The following is a 22,894-nucleotide window of genomic DNA, read 5'->3' on the forward strand; positions in this document are numbered from 1 at the left end:
AATATTACAAGTCATGTAAAACTTTGTGTTTCTTTCCCTCATCCTTTGAAAAAAATCTCTGCCTACTGTCAGTGAATAGGAGCATTCATTGGTTAGTTCAATACTTCTCACAGCAGAGGGTTTGTTACAATTGCATCCGGTTTTTCAACAGTCACCCGAGAGGTAAACACATCAATTGTTGTGTTGATCCGTTACAATGTATCAGTGCCTGGAATTCTCACTCGTGTATATTTTGATTGGACACAACTGCAGCAAACCAAGAGTGTGAGCAGGACACAGTCTGCATGGGGTTCTGGCACATCTGCTTGCTGTCAGTGAAAAGGAATATTCTTCTTTACACCAAGGCAGAAAACCTGCTCAGACCCAACACTGCTTACCTGCCTGTGTTACAATGTATCAGTGCAGGTTAAAGCGGCCCTGTCACCAGGATCAACCCTGGTAGGGATTATCATGCCGATTAGAACGATACCCTTCTTTTGTCTGTACGATAAACAGCTGCAGAGAAATCTGTGGTTTTATTCATCTGCAAATGAGTAGTTGGAGCACCGGGGGGGGGGGCTGGACCCTTTGAGCACTGCTTTGTAACACACCCCTGTGCTCTGGACACTCCCCCCTCCAATTGATTGACAAGGCTAGACATCAGTATGCTGAGGGCAGAGCTGTGTCCTAGCACCTACATATCATATACACTATGTACTATAGCTTCCCCACACTGAGATCTGCTCAGAAAGCTAATCCACATATCACTGCTTTATTCACAGGCACAACATATGATTATACAGACACCAGAAATATGTGTTATCTTATAAGAATAGAAAATACATACTTCTCCATGTGGTAATGCTATAGCTTTGTGACAAGTGTGTTGTTTTGCATGTAGAGATCCCAGGAGAGACTTCCAGACACTAGTCTCAATATAGTCCTTTTATTGTTATTATAGGATTGTATATTTTTTTATTATAGCATACACTTTTATTAGGTTAAATGAGAGAGAAAAAAAACAAAAACAAAAAAACAAGTTTATGTTAGTCTCTCCCAGGATTCAAGCCTGGCCTCTCTACATGGAAAACCATACACTTACCACAAAGCTATAGCATTACCACATGGAGAAGTATGTATTTTCTATGCTTATAAGATAACACATATTTCTGGTGTCTGAATAATCATATGTTGTGCCTGTGAATAAAGCAGTGATATGTAGATTACCTTTCTGAGCAGATCTCAGTGTGGTGAAGCTATAGTACATAGTGTATATGATATGTAGGTGCTAGGACACAGCTCTGCCCTCAGCATGTTTAGGGGAAGGGGGAGTGTGCATAGCACAGGGGCTGTTACAAATAGTGCTTGAAGGATTCAGCTCAGCCACCTGGTGTTCCAACTTCTCATTTGCATATGAATGACACGCAGATTTATCTGCAGCTGATTAGCATACAGACAAAAGAAAGGTATGGTTTTAATCAGTGTGATGAGCCCTACCAGGCAGTAGGTCTGGTTCAATAGGGTTCATACTGGTGACATAGCCGCTTTAAATGTATCAAGTCCAGACGTTTTCAGTCGCCAGATGTCAGCAAGGTTACCATACACTGACTTCAAGCAGAGATCCTGAAAACGGTGAGGAAGTCAAACACAACGTCTAATAGGAAGTCTGCAAAAACGTAATTCATCCGTAGTGTGATAAAAGCTTTATTTCCATCAGGAAGCCCTTACCTTCTGAACGCCGCCATTTTCTTCCACCTGTGGGGGCAGGGGGCTGCTGTTGTTATTGGAGGAGGGCGGCTCGACGCTGTAGCTCCGAAAACAGCAGAATAAGGAGCTGAAGATGCTTCTGTTGCGCTGCTTCTTCAGGCTGATATTGCATTGTGAAACTGGAGAAGAGAAGACAGCGATGTTAGACAACGGACAGCGGTATATAATATATATATATTACATACACTGAACAAAAATATAAACACAACACTTTCGGTTTTGCTCCCATTTTGCATGAGCTGAACTCAAAGATCTGGAACATTTTCTACATACACAAAAGACCCATTACTCTCAAATCTGTGTTAGTGAGTTCCAGCGGTCGCGTTCCCATTTATTGGATAACTCACTGAATTCATGTAAAACGGCAGGAGACGGTATGGCTGCCGGATGTTTACAGCTCTTTCTGATGTAGGACTACAAGTTCCAGAAGACTAGAGGTCTATGTATATAGTCTGTATCACACAGCACTGCCCTGGAAGCAATGGGCGCTCTATACAGCACATACATGTAAAGAACACATAACAGCGGATATGTCACGTCTGACTATTCCAGTGTTCACCAGTAGGTGGTGCTGTTGTCACCTGTACATGAGAGTAGTCTGGGTACAGACCATACAGCTTATGTGTCAAATGTGACTGTGCCAGTGTTGGCCACTAGGTGGTGCTGTTACCTCCACATTAGGGGAGCAGTCTGGGGGCTTACATGTAAAGAACATACACTACTCACAAAAAGTTAGGGATATTTGGCTTGTGGGTGAAATTTCTGAATTAACCTAAAATGGAGCCTCCTCCCTTTGCCTCCGCGGCTCTCTCTTTGCTGTCCACGTTTATTTGCAGTAAATCCCCGCGCCCGTTGTTGCTGGTAGGCGATTTTAATTCTGGCTAGGACATCTCATTCCCCTCACGGTCTCTCCTGTGCAGTATTACCCAGGAGCTTGCATGGGTTGACGCCTGGCGTCATTTGTATGGAGAAAAAAAAAAAAAGAGCGTATTCACGTTTTTTGGCCGGACGTACAGGTCAATGTCAAGAATTGACTTAGCGTTTGCAAATGGGGCTATGTCTGATCAAGTGGTGAAGACGAAATATGAACTGCATGGGATCTCCGATCATTCTCCGGGGAGTGGGGGGTAAATACGGGCCCCAATAGAACCTTTAGACTGAACCCTTATTGGTTGGAGGTCATTGGTGAGCGGGATTTAATCAATGCAGAGATTTTTTTAATTTTGGCATCGGAACGAGGGCTCCACTCATATTCATTTTGTATGGGACGCGTTGAAGGCCGACATTAGAGGCCTTTATTGCGTTAAAATAAGGAGAAAACGAGCGGAGTTTCATAAGCAGGAAAACGCATTGAGGGGGAGAGTTGGGCGGTGGCAGGGGCTTTGATGAAACACGGTACGGATTCACTACGTATAGAACCGAAAGAAGCCAACCAACAATATAGGACTTTTATGGTGGATAAGGCCCAACATAAACTCTTTTTTCGAGGACAGAGACGTTTTAGTGAGGAAGGGAAAACGGGGAAACTGTTAGCCGCCATGGTCGCCAATTAAAGGGGTGGGACTAAAATCAGGTATGTCAGGAATACTCGGGGTCAGATAGCGAAGGATCCAATTATTCTGATATAGATAGATCTGGAACGGTATGTAGTAGGGATCGACCGATATTGATTTTTTTAGGGCCGATACCGATAATTTGTGAACTTTCAGGCCGATAGCCGATAATTTATACCGATATTCTGGGAATTTTCATTTTTGAGGAAAAAAAAAATTTCCTACACAAATCTGCTGAAAATTAATATGTTTATTGTTAATGTGTATTTTTTTTTGATTATTGTTAATGTGTATTTTTTTTTTGTTTATTGTTAATGTGTATTTTTTTTTTTTTTAAATCTTTTTCATTTATACTTAATATTTCTTTTTGTGTTTTTTTTTTACTAATTTTTAGCCCCCCTAGGGACTAGAGCCCTTGTCCTATTCACCGATAGATCTCTATCAGGGTGAATAGGATCTCACACTGTCCCTGTGCTTTGTGCACACAGCAGCATGGAGCTGACTATGGCAGCCAGGGCTTCAGTAGCGTCCTGGCTGCCATGGTAACCGATCGGAGCCCCAGGATTACACAGCTGGGGCTCCGATCGGAGGAGCAGGGGAGAGGGGATCCTGTGGCCACTGCCACCAATGATTAATACTGGGGGGGGGGGGGGGCGCACTGCGCCACCAATGTTTTTACTATTGGGATGGGGGTGGGGGGTGCACTGCGCCACCAATGATTAATACTGGGGGGCGCACTGCACCACCAATGAAGATAAGTCTCTCGATCATTCATATACAGGAGGCGGGAGCTGGCTGCAGAATCACATAGCCGGCTCCCGACCTCTATGAGCGGTAGCTGCGATCCACGGCACCTGAGGGGTTAACTACCGCGGACCGCAGCTATTGCTCATAGAGGTCGGGAGCCGGCTATGTGATTCTACAGCTCCCGCCTCCTGTATATATGAATGAATGAAAGGCTTATCTTCATTGGTGGAGCGGTGGCCACAGCCCCTCCCCTCCTCTTATCTTCTCTCCTCTCATTGGCGGCAGCGGCAGCAGCACAGGGGGAGGAGTCGGGAGACACTGCTTCCTTCTCCCCTGTGCTGCGGAGGGAACACGGAGAGCGCTGTCACCAGTGCGTTCTGTGTTCCCAATACGTTATCGGTATATCGGTAAAATAGATGCCGATACCGGTAACGTTCAAAATCCTAAATATCGGCCGATAATATCGGCCAAACCGATAATCGGTCGATCCCTAGTATGTAGTCCCTTAAAAAATTGACGATTATTTGGATCAACTAGAAATGCCCTTCCTTTCGCCTCAGGAAAGCGGAGCGCTCGATCGTCCAATACGACAGGCAGAGTTGGAGGACGCTCTTCGCTCGGTTACATTTAATTCCTCCCCCGGGCGGACGGTTTGCCATTTGAACTCTACAGGTACCACGCTAAGGCCCTTCTCCCTATTCTGCTGCAGGTTCTGAATGAATCATATAGATATGGATCTCTCCCTCCATCTTTCAGGGAGGCAACTATTACTTTAATAAAAAAAAAAAAAAGACAAGGATGGTAGTGAGGTTGGGTCTTACAGGCCCATATCACTCCTCAATACAGACTAGAAGATCTTTGCAGAATCCTTAGCACATCGTCTTAAACGAGTAATTGCAGCCCTGGTTCACCCTAATCAAACAGGATTTATTCCCGGGAGACAGATTCAGACGAACCTTTATGGGGTGTATCTGAACCTGGCAGTAGGAGGGGGGGCCCGGACCACTTCATCCCGTCTCTGGACGCTGCTAAAGCGTTCGACAGGGTGGAGTGGTCTTTCTTGTGGCGGACTATGGCCCATTTTCGATTAGGGACCTCTTTTATCGCAATGACTAAATTGTTATATACTCAACCAACAGCGTTAATATTGACGGGGTTAACTCCTCTATTATTGAGCTTCAACGCGGTACGAGACAGGGATGTCCGCTCTCTGCCCTTCTATTTGCGCTATTTATGGAGCCATTGGCTTGAATAGGCAGATCCGGGGCTTCGGGGTAGCGGGAGAGCGTGACAAGGCTCTACGCAGACGAGGTTATCCTCTTTCTGGATCAGGGCTGGAAAGGCCGTCCCCCATGTTATGTAGGTGATGGAGGAGTTTAGTCTACTCTCTGGGTCCTCACTCCTCCCGCTAAATCAAAATGTTCCCGGGTCCAGATGTTGTCCTTGGATGACTCTCTGGGGATAAAGGTAGGTGTTCCTATAGGTAGATTCCATGAGTTAAATCTTTCCCCGGTAATAGATAAAGTAAAGGGGAAAATTAGAGCCTGGCAAAAATTGACTGGCATTAGTTAAAATGATTATATTACCTCCGGCTTTGTATCCGATCTGCGCCTCCCCCATCTGAATAGAGGACGCTTTCTTCTCTAGATTGGAAGCTTTAATAAATGACTTAATTTGGGGGAGGAAGAGGGTCCGTATAAAGCAGAGTCAGTGGGGTGATTGTCACTTCCCTTCTTTCAAGGGTATCTTTTTCTGTGCAGCTACAAAGATGCTGTAACTTCACAGAGAACGCACTTGGTCACTATCTAACCCGGGTAACCGGTAGGGCACGTGATGATACTTTTATACACTTAGAAACGGCACAGTTTGGAGAGTTGGATAAGAGTTGTTTAACCCCGAGAACTCTGCAGAGGGTTTGGGACAGATTGAAAACGACTCTGCAGGTGTCACATGCGTTTCATTTTTCCCGCTGTGGGAGAATCAGAACTTATGAAAATATCTGACCGCACTTATTGGAGTCGTAGGGGTATCACTAAAGTGGCACATTTGTTTGTCGCAGATCTTTTTAAAGTCTTAGGGGACTTTAATTCCACAAATAGCTCGTTTTTAGATCAATTTATGTACGCATGATTAAAGCATGCATACAAAGCCACACTTAACAAAAGATACAGGATTACTCAACAACACTTACTTTTCGATTATTGTTTTTTTTCACTTAGAGAAAAAGAGCAAAATGGCACAGATTTATTCAAAATTACCGTACATGCTTCACTGTCCACGGTGATTTCTTTTAAAGCTATGCCAAAATGGGAGCGGGAACTGGGAACTGGGAACTGGGAACACCCCCCCCCCCCCCCCCCCAAACAGATTTTTCAAAATATAAAAAGGGTAATATCCGCAACCAGTTATAGATTGATCCAGTTTGCATAGGTTATATTATACACTGCAAATCCAGGCCAAGTTTCCTAATAACAGAGGGCGTGAATTTTGTTGTCGAAAGTGTGGCAGGCCCAAGGCTGGATGTATCCATCTTTTATGGCAGGGATCAGCAACCTCCGGCACTCCAGCTGTTCTGAAACTACAACTCCCAGAATCCTCCTTTCACTTCTGTGGGAGTTACAAGAACAGCCGAGTAAGTTTGCATGCTGGGAGTTGTAGTTTCACAGCAGCTGGAGTGCCGAAGGTTGCTGATCCCTGTTTTATGGGAATGTCGGGTGATAAAGTGGTTTTGGGAGCAGGTATTTATAGCACTTCAGGGGGATCTCCCCCAACCTTCTGTACCGGATAGGATTTCTGTGATTTGGGGTCTTTATATACCAAAAAAGCCAAATTCTTCTGTGCATCATTTGATCTGGCTGAAGGGCTGCTTGATTGCAAAGGTTCTCATATAGTTAAGAGACGGGGTTCCCCCATACCCCCCGCATTTGAGGAGTGGAGACGGATTATGTCCCAAATAAAGTTGTTTGAGGAGATCGAGAGGCGGAGAAGGCAAGATATGCGATATTCCTCCATTTGTATCAGCGAGGTGGACCGATCACCTCGCTTTGTTGGGTGATGTACGTGGACGGGTATGAGGGGGGAGTATGGGGCTCGGGCTATTCAGCGACAGCAGCCAAGGATAGGGGGGGGATATTTTGGGATTAAAAAGGTACTAGGTTGGAGTCCACAGAGCCGGATGTACTGTAATGATTTGTGATGGTTAAAATAATAGTAATATCTTTTTTATGTGTATAAAGTTCACTTTGTGTGTACTTTTCTCGGCTCTGTTTAAATGTCTTGTTACCTTTATTGAAGAAAATAAAATATTTATTGGAATAAACAAAATAAATAAAAAATGTGACCTTTACCCTGCTTTCACACCTGAGCGTTTCTCAAACGCGCGTTTTTATGCGCGTTTTTTGCAATAGTAAACGCGCGTTTGTGTGATTGACTGCAGTGTCCTATGGCCATAAACGCATGTCAAAACGCCCCAAAGAAGCGCAAGAACTTGATTATGCGTCGGGCGTTTTACAGCGCGATCGTACGCGCTGTAAAACGCCCAGGTGAGAACCATTCCCATAGGGAAGCATTGGTTTTCATGTGTTGAGCGTTTTACAGCGCGTTTGAACGCACTGTAAAACGCTCAGGTGTGAACTTAGGGTTAACCTTCTGAAGACACATGTCCAGCTGTTCAATGTTTCAGTAGTTTTTGCACAACTTGCTGTTCTCTACCAAGGAGCTTAACAGCAAAATTCGCAACAGGTGTTTGATCCTGGTTCAATTAGAATTGGTATTTAAACAGTCCTCCTCATCATGCTGTTCACATTCTGACATCATGAGACCAAGACGACACCGAACAATTGATCAACGGTACCTCGCCATTGTGAGGCTTCAAGCAGGATGTTCTCAGACGGAAGTGGCCCCTGAGCTTAGAGTGTCGCAGAGTGTCATCAGCAGGTTGTTTCAAAGAGACGGGAAGGCAGAGAAGTGGACGTCCTTTGGCCACATCCCACGCTGATGGCCGCTTCATTGTGAACAATGCCCTGCAAACCCGGATGATGAAGCCACACAACTCCAGGCACATTGAAGGGAGGTGAGAAGCACCAAGTGTCAGGTCAGACCATTGGAAACAGTTTACATCAGCGTGGTCTGCGTGCTAGATGACCTGACCACACCACCAGGCACCGAGGTCATTGAGCATCTACGCTGGACCAGGGGCCTCAGTGCTGTTCACTGATGAAAGTCGATTCACTCTGAGCAGAAATGATGGCCACCAACGATGTTGGAGACGTTAAGGACAGCGCTATGCATTAGGTGGTGGTGTTACAGTGTGGGAAGGTGTAGGGCAGTCCATACAGAACTACCCTACACTGTGTGAATGGTCCAGTGACAAGCCCATACTACCTGAAGAACATCATGAATCCAGTCATTGTGCCTCTGCAGGGACAACACAGGCGTGATGTCATCTTCATGGAGGACAATGCATCGGCTCATCGAGGTCACATCATTAGGGAACGGCTGCTGGAGACTGGGGGACCTCAGATGGAGTGGTCTGCACTTTCTCCAGACCTCAATCCCATTAAAAACCTATGGGATGAGCTAAGTCGCCGCATAGGAGGCTCATAACTGTACCTCAGAACCTCAATGACCTGAGGGCCGCCCTTCAAGAAGAGTGGGATGCCATGCCTCAGAAGACAATAAGTCGACTTGTGAACAGCAGGAGACGTCGTTGTCAAGCTGGAATTGATGCTCAGGGCCACATGACAAGTTACTGAGACACTGACATGTTGTGGCGGTGTACCCAGCACTGGGGTCGGCTTTTGTTTGAGATGAGGAAATCACCGTCGCTGCTTCTACTGAAATGCCCGACTTTCATGATCTAATATCACTAGAGCCGGAATTTTTTTTATACATTTTCCAAAAATTTCACTTGAAATCCGAATATCCCTAAGGTTTTTGTGAGTGGTGTATAATGGCTAGTGTTTCAGGTGCGACCATTCCAATGTTATCCAGTAGGTGGCGGTGTTGTCATCTGATATTAGGGGTTGTAGTCCGTGCACATATAAAGCCTAATTGCGGATAATTATCCGGAGTGATGTCTCAATTTATATTTCCAGCTGGATTCAAACAAAGCAGTAAAACGGAAGCAGGAAGGAAAGCGCGTGGAGAGTCCTGCCTGCCGGGGTCACAGGGGCCCCGCACCGGGAGGTTATCTGCTGCCGCACCACTGCCTATGGGAATTTATCCTGTAGACCAGCGGTCTCAACAAAACTGCTTGCTGGGGGTTGTAGCTACGTGACAGCTGCCACTTCATTCTTCAAACATGATCAGACTACAACTCCCAGCAAGTCCTGATCATTAAACTGGGAAACGCTACCTATTACAGACTACAACTCTCAGCGCCTGCAGTGCTGAGCAGAGGGTCCCATTGGTCGGACCCCCCAATATGTGAAGAAAAGTAGTTTAACCATTAGCTTTCTATTATGCTTTGTGTTTTAATTCATGCCTCACCAGGATCTCTGCTTGCAGTCAGTTAAAGAAAATGCACACCAACTGGCTGAAACCTGCCCTCACTTCTCCAATGCATCTCACAGCTGAAGGTTTGTTACAACTGCAGGAAGTATAGTCCACGGTCTAAGCAAAAAACCACAGCATCTGCAGAAACCTCTCTGCTACCCTGGCAGTTTGTTACAATGTATCAGTGCAGGTACAGTGCATCAGTCTGGAGTCCACAGAGGGTCATCTAGACTGGATTAGGGCTGCAGCTATCAACTATTTTTGTAATCGAGTATTCTATCGATTAATCCAACGATTAATCGAGGACTCTAATAACAGAAAACTAATTAAAAGAATGTTTTTCTTTATAAAAACTCATCAGCCCCCACAACCGTGCCATCTCTCTGCCCCCAATGCCATCAGCTTCCTCCCCAGGGCCATCAACTGCCCCCCCCCCCCCCCCCCCGTGCCACCAGCTGCACCCCCAGTGCCACCAGCTGCCCCTTCCTAGCTATGTCTCCAGCGCCAGTACTTACCTTTCCTGTAGGGGCGCAGCTCCACAGCTCCTCCGTCTTCTTCTCTGCGCGCTGCACTGTAGTCCTGGCGCCACACAGCATCGGGTCATAGTGCGGACGATGTGTCAGGGCTGAAAATGCAGCGCGGTGCGGGGCGGCGGGTGACCACGGAGCGGTAAGTAATAGCAAGCGCTTCACTCCCGCTCCGTGGTCACATGACACAAACTAATCCTCGAGTATTTTTGTGTGTCGGATTACTCGATTCAATCGTTTCAACCCTAGACTGGATAACACTGTAACAAACCCTCAGCTGTGAGAAGCATTAGGTGCCAACAAGTTGTCATCCGCTGAATGTGAAAAAAAACAAAAAAAAAAAAACAATGCTTACGTTAAGCAGAGATCTTAAAACCGGTGAGGAATTGATACTCCGTAGATTACAAAAGTTGCAAAACTTTCACATAGGTTATCTGAGTCTGGGAGACAACACCTATAGGGCCCAGGGAGGGGAGAAGGGGATCACAGCCTAAATAACATACATTTATATACAGTGAGATTCCCCTAGCCCTTCTGCCGAGCCCTTGTGTCAGTCTGTAGCTCTGGAATTCTATTCACGAAGCATGCAGTCCTGGATGAGCAGTCTTGTACATTTAGCTTTATGGCTACACTTCAGCACATATACAATATAAACATTAGTAGCCCATATGGTGCCACGGACACGCACTCCTAGTAAATGTAAGCGCCACGCCTATGGTACTCCATTACAATCCTATAAAATATTACCCGACCGCATATAAAGTATTACAAGCTCTCGCATTATATCCTTTACTCAAACAGAGGAAAACACAAGGAGTTACATCAACTATATAAAGTGCAAGTGCCAAGAACATACACAAAAGATCCATAATGTGTTTTCTCCGGGATGACGCCAGCCCCGACGCACGTTTCGGCGAGCCTTCGTCTGTGGGTCCTTCCGAAACGCGCGTCGGGGCTGGCGTCATCCCAGAGGAAACACATTATGGATCTTTTGTGTATGTTCTTGGCACTTGCACTTTATATAGTTGATGTAACTCTGTATGAAATACACCTTGGGCCAGATTCATCATTCGCTCAAGTCAGAATAATGGAGTGAAAAAGTCGCAAATCTTTGTGCAATCGCTAAAACTGCGGAAAAAATTTCGACTTTTTTCTGCTCTGCGCTATGCTCGCCAGTTTTCTGAAAGTGGGCGTGTTTTCTTATGTAAATGAATCTCTAGACAGATTTACTATTGGGACTATTTAAAAAGTCGCAAAAAAATGCGCAATTTCTCTCCAGTGAGGACCATGCTTATCTTATGAGACTTTTTAATAGAACATGCGACTTTTTCATAAAAACGTGCGACTTTTTCGTAAAGACGTGCGACTTTTGTAAAGCTGCTTACTGACGGATAAACTGCTACCGTCAAACCACATTTATTACAGTCTTAAAGGGCCGATCATAAATCTGACTTCAGCCATACGTGAACGCGGAGTGAGCCGTCAGAGGAATGATGAATCTGGCCCCTTGTGGATGGACACGGTGCTCACGTACAGCCGTGTGACAGCGGCGCCGGACCGTGCGGCCGGGTGGTGCTGCGGGTTTCTAGCAGATTCACATTTATGACCAGATCCTACGAGCGTGTCACAACCGTGAAGCAAAGACCCCAATGCCCCATCTGGGGCCCTGCCAAGAACTTCAGCGATGGAATGGCGGGGAGAGGAAATGGTGATGAGCGCGCGGCATTCCTCCCCGTCCCCAGGGCCCGGCCGACAAACAGATCTTTCATCTACAGAGGAGCCGGAAGAATGTGCGCAACCTCCCCGCACCCCAGCCAAACCACAATGTCTGCAGCCAGAGGATGGCGCTACGCTCCAAACGTAAGAGACTGGCGCTGCACGCCCCCCAAACCTAAAGGGACTGGCGCTGCACAAAACCTAAAGGGACTGGCGCTGCACCCCCCCCCCCCTCAAATGTAAGGGACTGACCCTGCCCCCCAAATGTAAGGGACTGTCGCTGCCCCCCCCCTCAAATGTAAAGGACTGACCCTGCCCCCCAAATGTAAGGGACTGGCGCTGCACCCCTTCCCCCCCCCCCTCAAACCTAAAGGGACTGGCGCTGCACCCCTTCCCCCCCCCCTCAAACCTAAAGGGACTGGCGCTGCACCCCTTCCCCCCCCCAAACCTAAAGGGACTGACCCTGCCCCCCAAATGTAAGGGACTGACCCTGCCCCCCAAATGTAAGGGACTGGCGCTGCACCCGCCAAACCTGAAGGGACTGGCGCTGCACCCCTTCCCCCCCAAACCTAAAGGGACTGGCGCTGCACCCCTCCCCCCCCAAACCTAAAGGGACTGGCGCTGCACCCCTCCCCCCCAAACCTAAAGGGACTGGCGCTGCACCCCCCCCCCCCCAAACCTAAAGGGACTGGCGTTGCACCCCTCCCCCCCCCAAACCCAAAGGGACTGGCGTTGCCCCCCTTCCCCCCCCAAACCTAAAGGGACTGGCGTTGCACCCCTTCCCCCCCCAAACCTAAAAGGGACTGGCGCTGCACCCCAGACCCAAACCTAAAGGGAATGGCGCTGCAACCCCCCCCCCTTCAAATGTAAGGGACTGACCCTGCCCCCCAAACGTAAGGGAATGGCGCTGCCCCCTCAAGTGTAAGGGACTGGTAAAGATTACAGCCCCCTGAAATTATCCAGGGCTTGGATACCAGCAGCTGAGCAGACAATGTCACACAATAAGATTAGATCCCCCCCCCCCCCCCCCCCCCCCCATGTCAGACATTTTGCAGTGTTACTTTCCTCTCCTTCTCCAGGTCATAAGAGAATATAACACCCATCATCTTAAAGGCCGGATTCTTGGCCCAGCTCGCGGATGATGGCGAGTGCTCCAAATATCTATTTAAAACTAATCCACCGGATCCAGGCCGGCCGCCAACTACCGGTCACATCCACCCACGCCGGGCCAGCGAGGGCGCAGCACATCGCTTCTGCAGAAAACATCCAGGAGCGGCTAGAAGATCACCGATTGTGTGGCAGTTCCTCACAACTTGTAAGATCTCAGCTTGCTGTCAGTGAACTGGAAGAGGTCCAGAGGGCTAGCTGCAATCTAGCCAATCCTTGCACTGCTTCTCCACCTGGAGGCCTGTGATAGAAGACTATAAGCGGTGATCTCCGACCTGCAGAAGGCCGTCATGGCATGCTGGGAGTTGTGGTTTTGGAACAGCTGGCGAGCCACAGGTCGGAGAACACGGCTACAAGGTAACCTTGTATAAATGTGTACTACCCCTTTAAATACAGAAGATTGTAACATCAAGGTTGCAACAAAGTATCTGACGTCATCCTCGCTGACATCGGGGACAGATTTATTCTTCATCGTAGCCTCTTGCGCCATACAAGAGCGCTAGATCTGCCAAGGAAGCCATCGCGGGGACACGGAGACCTGAACGCCGGCCAAACGCGGTTTATGGGTTTTCCCACAAGCGATCTCTGGATCCGCCAAATGCACCAAAGTCTCCTCTAACAGAGTAACAAGATACGTCCTGCGGACTATTCTCAACAATGTGACAGCCACAGAGCGGCAACCGAGGAGCATTTAAAGGGCCAGTCATCTTAAAGGGGTTCTCCGGGAATTAAGAAAATACTCAAATATTACTTTATTATAAAATATATTCCCAAATACCTTTTATTGTTTATAATGGCTCGTTTGTCTGTGGAGCAATCATTAGGAGAAATAAAATGGCCGCCGTCCTATTTGTACACACAGAACCTGTCCTAATCACACAGCAGGACAAGTTACTTCACAGCACTGAGCTAAAGCGCTGCCTCATCCTTCTCTCTGCTTGTCAGGGATTATGATCCCGAAAAGAGATATGATCTTCAGCTGAATCTCTGTAGGAATGGAGTTCATGAGGAGACATGAAGTACAGAGAGGAGGGTGAGGTGTGGCTAATGAGCAGCAGCTCTTGTCTCCATTACCACAGTCTGTCCTGTCCATCCTCTCTGTAACTCATGTCTCCTCATGAACTTCATTTCTACAGAGATTCAGCTGAAGATCATATCTCTTTTCAGGATCATAATCACTGACAAGCAGAGCAGAGAGGAGGCTGAGGCGGCTCTGAAGTAACTTGTCCTCCTGTGTGATTAGGACAGGTTTTCTGTGGACTAACAGGACGGCGGCCATTTTATTTCTCCCAATGATTGCTCCACAGACAAAACGAGCCATTATAACTTATGAAAGGTATTTGGGAATATATTTATAATAAAGTAATATTTAAGTATTTTCATTTTCTTAATTCCCGGAGAACCCCTTTAGGTGCCTCGGCTTCTCAGAGGAGCAGCTCTGCCTCTGGAGGTGCTCAGCACTGGAGATGTGATCGTGAGATCGGCCTTCAGTATGTGGATTGTTCCACGGCAACTAAAAATCCTCTACCGTTTAGTGCATACAGCTCCTCTGCAGACCCATGCGTCTTTGTGTCTGCAGACTACCAACAAACCCCTGCAGATTGCCTGTCAGGTAGCCAGCAGGATCAGAGTGCACAGAGTCTGCCGAAAGTCTGCGAACAGAGACGATAAAAACAGCCATTAAAATCGGAAGAATTTCATAATTTTTTTTAAAAATCCCAACCCCTGCAGTATATGTAATGCCCCCAGTATAGAAATTGGCCTCTATACTGCCCTTCCGTATAGATAATGGCCCCCCATAAGACCCTCCCGTATAGATAATGGCCCCCTTTGCGCCCCCCCCCGGAATAGATAATGGCCCCCTTTGTGCCCCCCCAGTATAATGTCCCCCTTTGCGCTCCCCCCCAGTATAGATGTCCCCCTTTGCGCTCGCCCCCCAGTATAGATAATTGCCCCCTTTGCGCTCGCCCCCCAGTATAGATAATGTCCCCCTTTGCGCCCCCCCAGTATACATAATGGCCCCCTTTGCCCCCCCAGTATACATAATGGCCCCCTTTGCGCCCCCCCAGTATAGATAATGGCCCCCTTTGCGCCCCCCAGTATAATGTCCCCCTTTGCGCTCCCCCCCCAGTATAGATGTCCCCCTTTGCGCTCGCCCCCCAGTATAGATAATGGCCCCCTTTGCGCCCCCCCAGTATAATGGCCCCCTTTGCGCCCCCCCAGTATAGATAATGGCCCCCTTTGCGCCCCCCCCAGTATAGATATCCGCTACCTTTGTGCTCCTCATTATGGATAATGGCCCCCATAGTGCCCTCCTATATAAATAACGGCCCCCATAGTGACCCCACCCCAGTGTAGATAATGGCCTCCACATTGCCCCCCTGCAGTATAGATGATGGGCCCATAGTATCCACCTCCCAGTATTATAAAATGCCCCCTTAAACGGGTTGTCCGAATAACGGAAAAAAAAAATATATAGCACTGTAAATCTGATGGGCAGCAATATATAACTAAGGCTACTTTCACACTGGCGTTTTGGTTTCCGTTTGTGAGATCCGTTCAGGGCCCTCACAGGCGGTCCAAAAAGGATCAGTTTTGCCCGAATGCATTCTGAATGGAAAAGGATCCGCTCAGAAGGCATCAGTTTGTCTCCGTTCCGTCTCCATTCCGCTCTGGAGGCCGCCTGCAGCGTTTTGCTGTCCGCTTGACGAAACTAAGCCAAACGGATCCGTCCCCATTGACTTACATTGTGTGCCAGGACGGATCCGTTTTCTCTGACACAATAGAAAACGGATCTGTCCCCCATTGACTTTCAATGGTGTTCAAGACGGATCTGTTTTGGTGATAATACAAACGGATCCGTTCATGACGGATTGATGGATGCAGACGGTTGTATTATTGCTGATACACACAGGATCTTCTCCCTACCTGTTCTTGTGCAATGCTCTGCAGAATTCCTCTAGTCTGTCAGCTCCTGTGCCCAGCATTTGTCTCCTCACTGCCTGCAGCTACTCAGTAAAGCCTTCAGCCCTGAGTCTGTGCTGCTGAAGGGGTTAAAGTTTTTCCTGAAGAATCCAGGGAGAGAGCAGACGGCAGTGAAGGGGGGCGTGGCCATCACAGTGACGTCTGTGCACAGAAACATATCTGCTCTCTCAGGCTTGTCCGCCAAACCTCATCAGAGCAGGGACAGAAGCTGACCTCACAGGTCATGTGTTGATTAGTTAGAAACATACAGAGAACCAAAAAATTTAAATAACTCGGACAACCCTTTTAAGCCTCTAGCCAATGATGCGCGCACAGAAAAACAAAACAAAAAAAAACCAACCTTATTCACTTCAACACGCGGGAACCCTCGCTGCTCACTGGATGCAGCAGGACCTGATGCTCCCAGAATGATCATGTGATGTCATCACACTGGGATCGCAGGTCCTGCCTGAATCCAGTGAGGAGCGAGGGTTCGAGGAGTGAGTGTCCCCATGCATTCAAGAGGATGAGGTGAGTATTTTCTTTTATTGTAACCCATGATAGTCCCTTGTAACGTAGATCACTTCAACAGGCAGACTCCTGTCCGTACAACCATTGATTTCAATGGAGTCCGTCTGGCCGTGAAAAGGGACAAAAAAAGTGTCTTATTTATATTGGCCGATATTCACCAAGTAGCTACAAGAACGGCCACGTTACGGACTGTTACGGAAAGGTAAACATTTTTGTAATGTACTTTACTACTAGAAAACAGGGCGTTGCTAGTTTCATCTGCGGCTGGGTGATCCGGCCTGCAGTGCCAGCAGAGAATGCCAGGACCTGGGCGGATAAAAACCGCTGCGTGCAACGTTTTTTTGTCTGGCCGATCCTCAGCATATTTGCCGGGTAGTGGCTGGATCTCTGCTGGACCCCATTATAGTCAATGGGGTCCGGTGGACAGGCGGCAGTATCCCAAGTATTCTGGCAGGCTGTTCCCTTCCCGAAACAGCCTGCCGAAGCCTCTGCTGCAGATGTGAAACCTCTCACACACAGACGGATGACTGAAGGCAGGCCCTCCTTAGGCTTCTTTCACACTGGCGTTAGGATTGGCCGACTGGCGCACATGTGCTGCCGGAAGTCCGCTCCAGCCCCATTCACTGTAATGGGGACGGGCCAGAGACGCGGCCGCAGCGCGGCGAGCATGCAGAGGAGGCCGGACAAAAAACGCTTCCGCCCGCCTCTCGGCAAGTTTGCCGGACAATCCCAACGCCAGTGTAAAAGAAGACTTGGCTATGCTCAGAGCTTTGCTAGGGAGACTCTTTACATCCCATTTCATAGTACAAAGAGACATCCTTCCCTAAGGCTACATTCACACAAGTGAAAAACGGACACTTTAACAGCCTTCAGTGGTCATCAATAGGGTGAATGTATAAACTATATTACGAAAAAAAAGTAAAAACTTCCCTGTCCCCAAACAAGATTAAAAAAAAAAACTAAAAAACAAGTTACATGCACACGGCAGTGAAAAGGACATCCGTTAAATGGACACACTCTGTCCATTTTTAACAGCCGTTTTGGACCCGTTTTAAAAGTTAAAAACGGATGATTTTTATTAATAATAATAATAATAATAAAATATATATATGTCTGTAGTGGCCCAGGACATATATTGGCCCCTTACCTTACCACAGGTGGAAACACTTGCTCCACCCTGGAGGCAGCAGGACCTGAGGTTCCCAGTGTGATCACATGACAGTGGGAGTGTCAGGTCCTGCTGCCTCCAGGGTGGAATGACCGTTCCCGAGGGCAGGTGTTTTATTTATTTTTTAACTTAAAGGTCCCTCATGTACCCGATTAACGGCTGTCAGATGGGTGCACTGCTGTTTAAACGGACATTAAAAACGGGTCCATTGGTTTCAATGGGGTTCGTCCGGCTGTGAAAATACGTCCTATTTTTTCATGACCGCGATTAAAAAAAAAATGACCATGTGAACAGCCCCTTGTATGAACGCAGCCTTGGGGTTTTTAAATCAAGGCTATTTACAAAGTTGCTTTCTTCTAAAGTTGCAATGAAAAGAAACTGTGCAAAAGTATACACACTCTTCATGAGATAAAAAGTGCAGTTATAAAAAATAAAAAATAAATCTAAGAAATAAAAATGAAAGTAATACTCGGTACTTTCCAGAAACTGCAAGAAGACAGACACTCTTCCAAATTCCTTCCCTGTTCCCCTCCCTTGTGCTGTTCTGTACAGTGGGACCATGAATCTTCTCTACAGACTACTCCAAGGAGGGGAAGTGTAAGGAACGCTGTGGGGGGAGGGGGCGCTACATCCCTGCGGGTCACTTATGGGGTTGATGGATAAATCCTTCTGTCCTATGCAGCAACTAAAGAGTCACAAATCACCTTCTTGAGTCAGGGGAAGAATCCATTGTGTCAAAATTTCATCATTCACACAAGGCGCAAGACCTGCTCGTGCTCTTGTGAGACTGACTCCCCAAAGAGGTTCTGCAGCAGTCTGCCCAAGGCTTCTTATAAATACCCAACCTGTTGCTGCAGACCCTCTGTAATAAATGGAAGGTGATGCTTTTAAACCAGCGCCATAGAGGCTGAGGTGCGAGTTTTTTTGTTTCCTTAGTACATTGCCCCAGATGCTGCAGAACCTCTTTAAGTCGACTAATCATGCAGCATCTGCATCTAAAGCCCCATCACCCACAGTAAGCTGTGGATTTCAGTCATTACCGAAGCCACAGAGCTCCTCGGTATTACCTCATACACACCCGCTTGGGTATTACGGCGCCGCGGCTCCACATCGCGTCTCGCGGTGGAGTGCTAACCCAGCAAAAAGCCACATTAAATATTAATGTCACTGTCTCTTTAAGACCAAGCGCAATAATCATATCCCTAATGGCCTCGGACAGCACAAAATTGACAAGAATACACACTGTACTGTATATTCCAGGGACTAAAATCTGCAGGGAGGGACTGTGAACCTATCCGCCCCTGCAGCCGCTTATCCGGAGATCAGCGCTCACAGGCATGGACTGTGCGGCCGCTCTCAAAGCTCTACCAGCGCTGCTCTCCTAAAGCCTGGCCTAGATGGGCTGAGTCAGGCTTTAGCAGAGCAGGCACAAGCAAAGGAGCCATGTGCAATGGAGCAGCAACTTTACAATTGCCATGCTATGCATTTACAGCATGGTGCAGGAAGGAGTTAAAAGAAGGCGATCGTCTCCTCCATGCCACAATCGGAGCTGCAGCTCAGTGAGCGTTTCTAATGAAGCTGCTCTTTCTCAATGCTCTAGACCACTACAACTCCCAGCAGGCTTCATTTACCTCTGTGTGACTACTGAGCTCGAGGCAGGGTCTACTTGCACTTGGGGGGGGGGGGGGGGGGGGGGGGGGCACAGGAGCTGCATACACAGAACGGCAGGAGGGGTTAATCAGGATTTGCAAGGCCGCTTCCTTCTTATCCTGGATGCACTGGAGCAAAGAACCCAAAAGACGCGTAGCTAAGCAAACATGCCCGGCATGCATGTGGTGGCACTGCCCGCTATACTGAGGGACGCCAGCATCTTGCCTCGTGGGCTGAACAGCGCAGAGGATGTGGTTTTCTGTGAAGCCCTTTATTACGGCACTGAGCTCTGCCAGGCTTGGCACCGGGCAAATACCTGGCAGGATTAGATCATAATGCGGATTTCCTACGTGACTCATTAAGATAGACCATTATTGATTCTTAATGCCCCGGGTGTAGGAGATTGCGGTGGCGCACAGACAAGAGGGCTTCTTATATAGAAGTGATGCCAGATACTACAGTTATATTTACCCTCAACCTTCCTCGTGGCTACATGACAACACTCAGGCGTCCATCATGTAGGAGTTGTCACCCCGCTCTGCACAGACCCTGCACTCTTACTTGGCCTTCTTCCCTACCGGTTTTTCTTTAGAAGTGTCGGTCTTTACTGCCTTTCTGGAATTCTATTCATGAGTCAGGAGACTCGGGAATAATTACTGCCACCTAGTACTATGGGAGGACCCCAACTTCAAACAATGTTGACATTCTTCTTGCACCTGGGTGATATGAGGAGAAGAGGAGAGAGACTCTGCATAATACTAATCAGTGTGGATGCAGCAGGCACTGCAGCGGAGCCGCACCGACCCCCAGCATGATCTCATAATCCTGCAGATGCCTGCTCCTCTGCACTCAGTCTACAAGGAGTAGGGACGGGAGACTTCAAGGAGGAGCTGCTAATGGACAGGAGGAGTAATGCATCTTACATTTACCTTATGGACTCATCTAGGTCTTTTAGACCCTGCCAAATCTCCGTACTGATCCCGAGTTACATCCTGTATTATACTCCAGAGCTGCACTCACTATTCTGCTGGTGGAGTCACTGTGTACATACATTACTTATCCTGTACTGATCCTGAGTTACATCCTGTATTATACTCCAGAGCTGCACTCACTGTTCTGCTGGTGCAGTCACTGTGTACATACATTACTTATCCTGTACTGATCCTGAGTTACATCCTGTATTATACTCCAGAGCTGCACTCACTATTCTGCTGGTGGAGTCACTGTGTACATACATTACGGATCCTGAGTTACATCCAGTATTATACTCCAGAGCTGTACTCACTATTCTGCTGGTGCAGTCACTATGTACATACATTACATTACGGATCCTGAGTTACATCCAGTATTATACTCCAGAGCTGCACTCACTATTCTGCTGGTGCAGTCAGTGTACATTACATTACTTATCCTGTACTGATCCTGAGTTACATCCTGTATTATACTCCAGAGCTGCACTCACTATTCTGCTGGTGCAGTCACTATGTACATACATTACGGATCCCGAGTTACATCCAGTATTCTACCCCAGAGCTGTGCTCACAATGGATACACCTAGTCGGACGGGGGTCCTCATCATGTGACCAGTGTTTTCCCTCTATATGCATTGATAGCTGTTACAATACAGTACAAACGTTTGTGCGAGTTCAGCTCTGAAGAACTTTCAGACAACCACTGGGGATCACCTGGTCAAGAAACTATTTTTAGGGAATTTTGACCTTTCAGAGACCATCAAAGTGGTGCAGCGGTAAGATAACAAAGTTCAGTGAAGGCGCATTTATTTTAGGCAGAGTCTTTCCTTTCCAGAATCTATTCCCGGACTCCTCCATGCTGACTGCTCCCCCTTGTACTCAGTCACGGCTCCGACCTGGAACGCTGCGCAATCCCTGACCGTTAGGGAACACAGTCAGGCCATTGAATACAAGCTATTGTTCTTTGATGTCAGCCTCTTCAGGCCGAGGACAGGCAGACAATGGCGCTGTGCGGCTCGGTGGGGCAGGGAAAGAGAGCCCCCGAGGCTAAACCCTTTGTGTCTCAGTTCCTCAACCTTGTCAAAATCTCTGCTTGTTGTCAGTGAGTGCTAGCATTCCTGTTTCCATCCAAATGCTGACAACCTATCCTGACCTCATACCTTGCACAGCTGAGGGTTTGTTACAATAGAATGCAGTTTGGACACAGACACAGCAATAGCACAAATCTCTCTCCTGCCCTGATGGTTTGATCCAATGTTTCTATTCACTGCCAGCAATCAGCCATAAAACTGTGAGGAAACTCAAGGGCCAGCATCAATGGAAACTGGAGAGGTGCCGGATTAGCAGATGTCCTCGATTGTAATAATCCAGAATATCACATACTGCTCATTGCTGGCCGTTATCACAAGAAATATATTTCAAAGTCTGTGATTTATTTTTCTTTTTTTCTTTTCATCTCCTTCTCTATATTAATAATAAAAAAAAAAAAATCCTCAAATCCTGCAGTTTTCACTTCGACCACTGAGCCTCTTAATAGTCTGGCGCTTCTCAGCAGTCATCTCATTATCATCACAGGCAGGATTACAGTGATAGGTAAGACCTACCCATGACAACACAGGAGCAACCACTTACAATAGGTGATGTCACAGCTCACCTCCTTCCCCTCCCTGCACAATGACCTCTGCCCAGGTCACAGAGCATGCCCACAACACTTTCCCCATAGAAGTCAATGAGCATGCCCGTCCTGCAGGTTCAAGTGGCTGCCATAAGGCTGTCGATAGCGTCTCAGGCAAGATGGCCGCCCCCTTAATCATGTACAGAAAATAATGAAGTTTAGACAAAAGGAATAATTATGACTATCCGGTTCTATTATGCAAAATAAAAGAGGTGACAGGCTCCCTTTAATAAGGATCGGTCGCCTCCTGTTTTAGTAACTACTTGCATTCCCCATGCAATAAAAATTCTGGAGCATCTATTCTTATGGTTCTATATTTGTGCCGTTCCTCTATTATTCCTGCTAGAACAAACTGACAACAGTCTGTTTCCAGTTGGGTGCGTGTCCTTACGCGGTCTGACACTGGCAGCGCTGACTAAATAGTGGTAACATCCAGATGGACCTTTATTGTAGACTACTGGCAATTCATTCATAGACCTCTAGTAGGAATAATAGAGGAACAACAAAACAGAGTCATAGGAAGAGAAGCTCCAGAATGGTTACTACATGTAGAAGGCAGGTAGTCGCTGAACCAGACATGTCAGGAGAGGCGACAGCTCCCCTTTTATTGCTCCAGTCTATGTCAGATTTAAAGGAATTTCACCAAAACTTTTCACTATTCAAATGCTAAAAAGCTTTATTTAATTTATTTATTCTACATGGGAATAACACGAAGCCGCCGAGCCGGGCACCTGCCACTGACAGTCATCAAAGCCAACGCTAACGAGCAAGCTAAGGCCGAGGGCACTCTGTGCCGGAGCAATGGCGTCAGCACTTCTCTCACCGCTGAACATCATGGGATCTCCAGGAATGGCCACAGGCACAGCCCCAGCATTGCTGATAATAGAAAAATATATATATACAAAAAAAAAAACAACACACTATACTGGCCTCCTGTTTCACGAATAGAATGTCAAACTGCAGTGAAGACTGACACAATGCTG

At 47.3% G+C, this 22,894-nt stretch overlaps 1 protein-coding gene across 2 annotated transcripts in view; it reads right to left on the reverse strand.

The window, feature by feature from the left end:
• The window catches only part of CTDSPL (CTD small phosphatase like), a 46,799-nt gene that overhangs the window by 13,555 nt on the left and 10,350 nt on the right, over window positions 1-22,894 (reverse strand). For both annotated transcript variants that reach the window (XM_040431303.1, XM_040431302.1), the window contains exon 2: window positions 1,708-1,865. In XM_040431303.1, coding sequence (XP_040287237.1) covers window positions 1,708-1,865 — 158 coding nt within the window. The remainder of the gene's footprint in view (window positions 1-1,707; window positions 1,866-22,894) is intronic.

Source organism: Bufo bufo, chromosome 5 (genome assembly GCF_905171765.1).
Source record: "Bufo bufo chromosome 5, aBufBuf1.1, whole genome shotgun sequence".
Classification (NCBI taxonomy): Eukaryota; Metazoa; Chordata; class Amphibia; order Anura; family Bufonidae; genus Bufo; species Bufo bufo.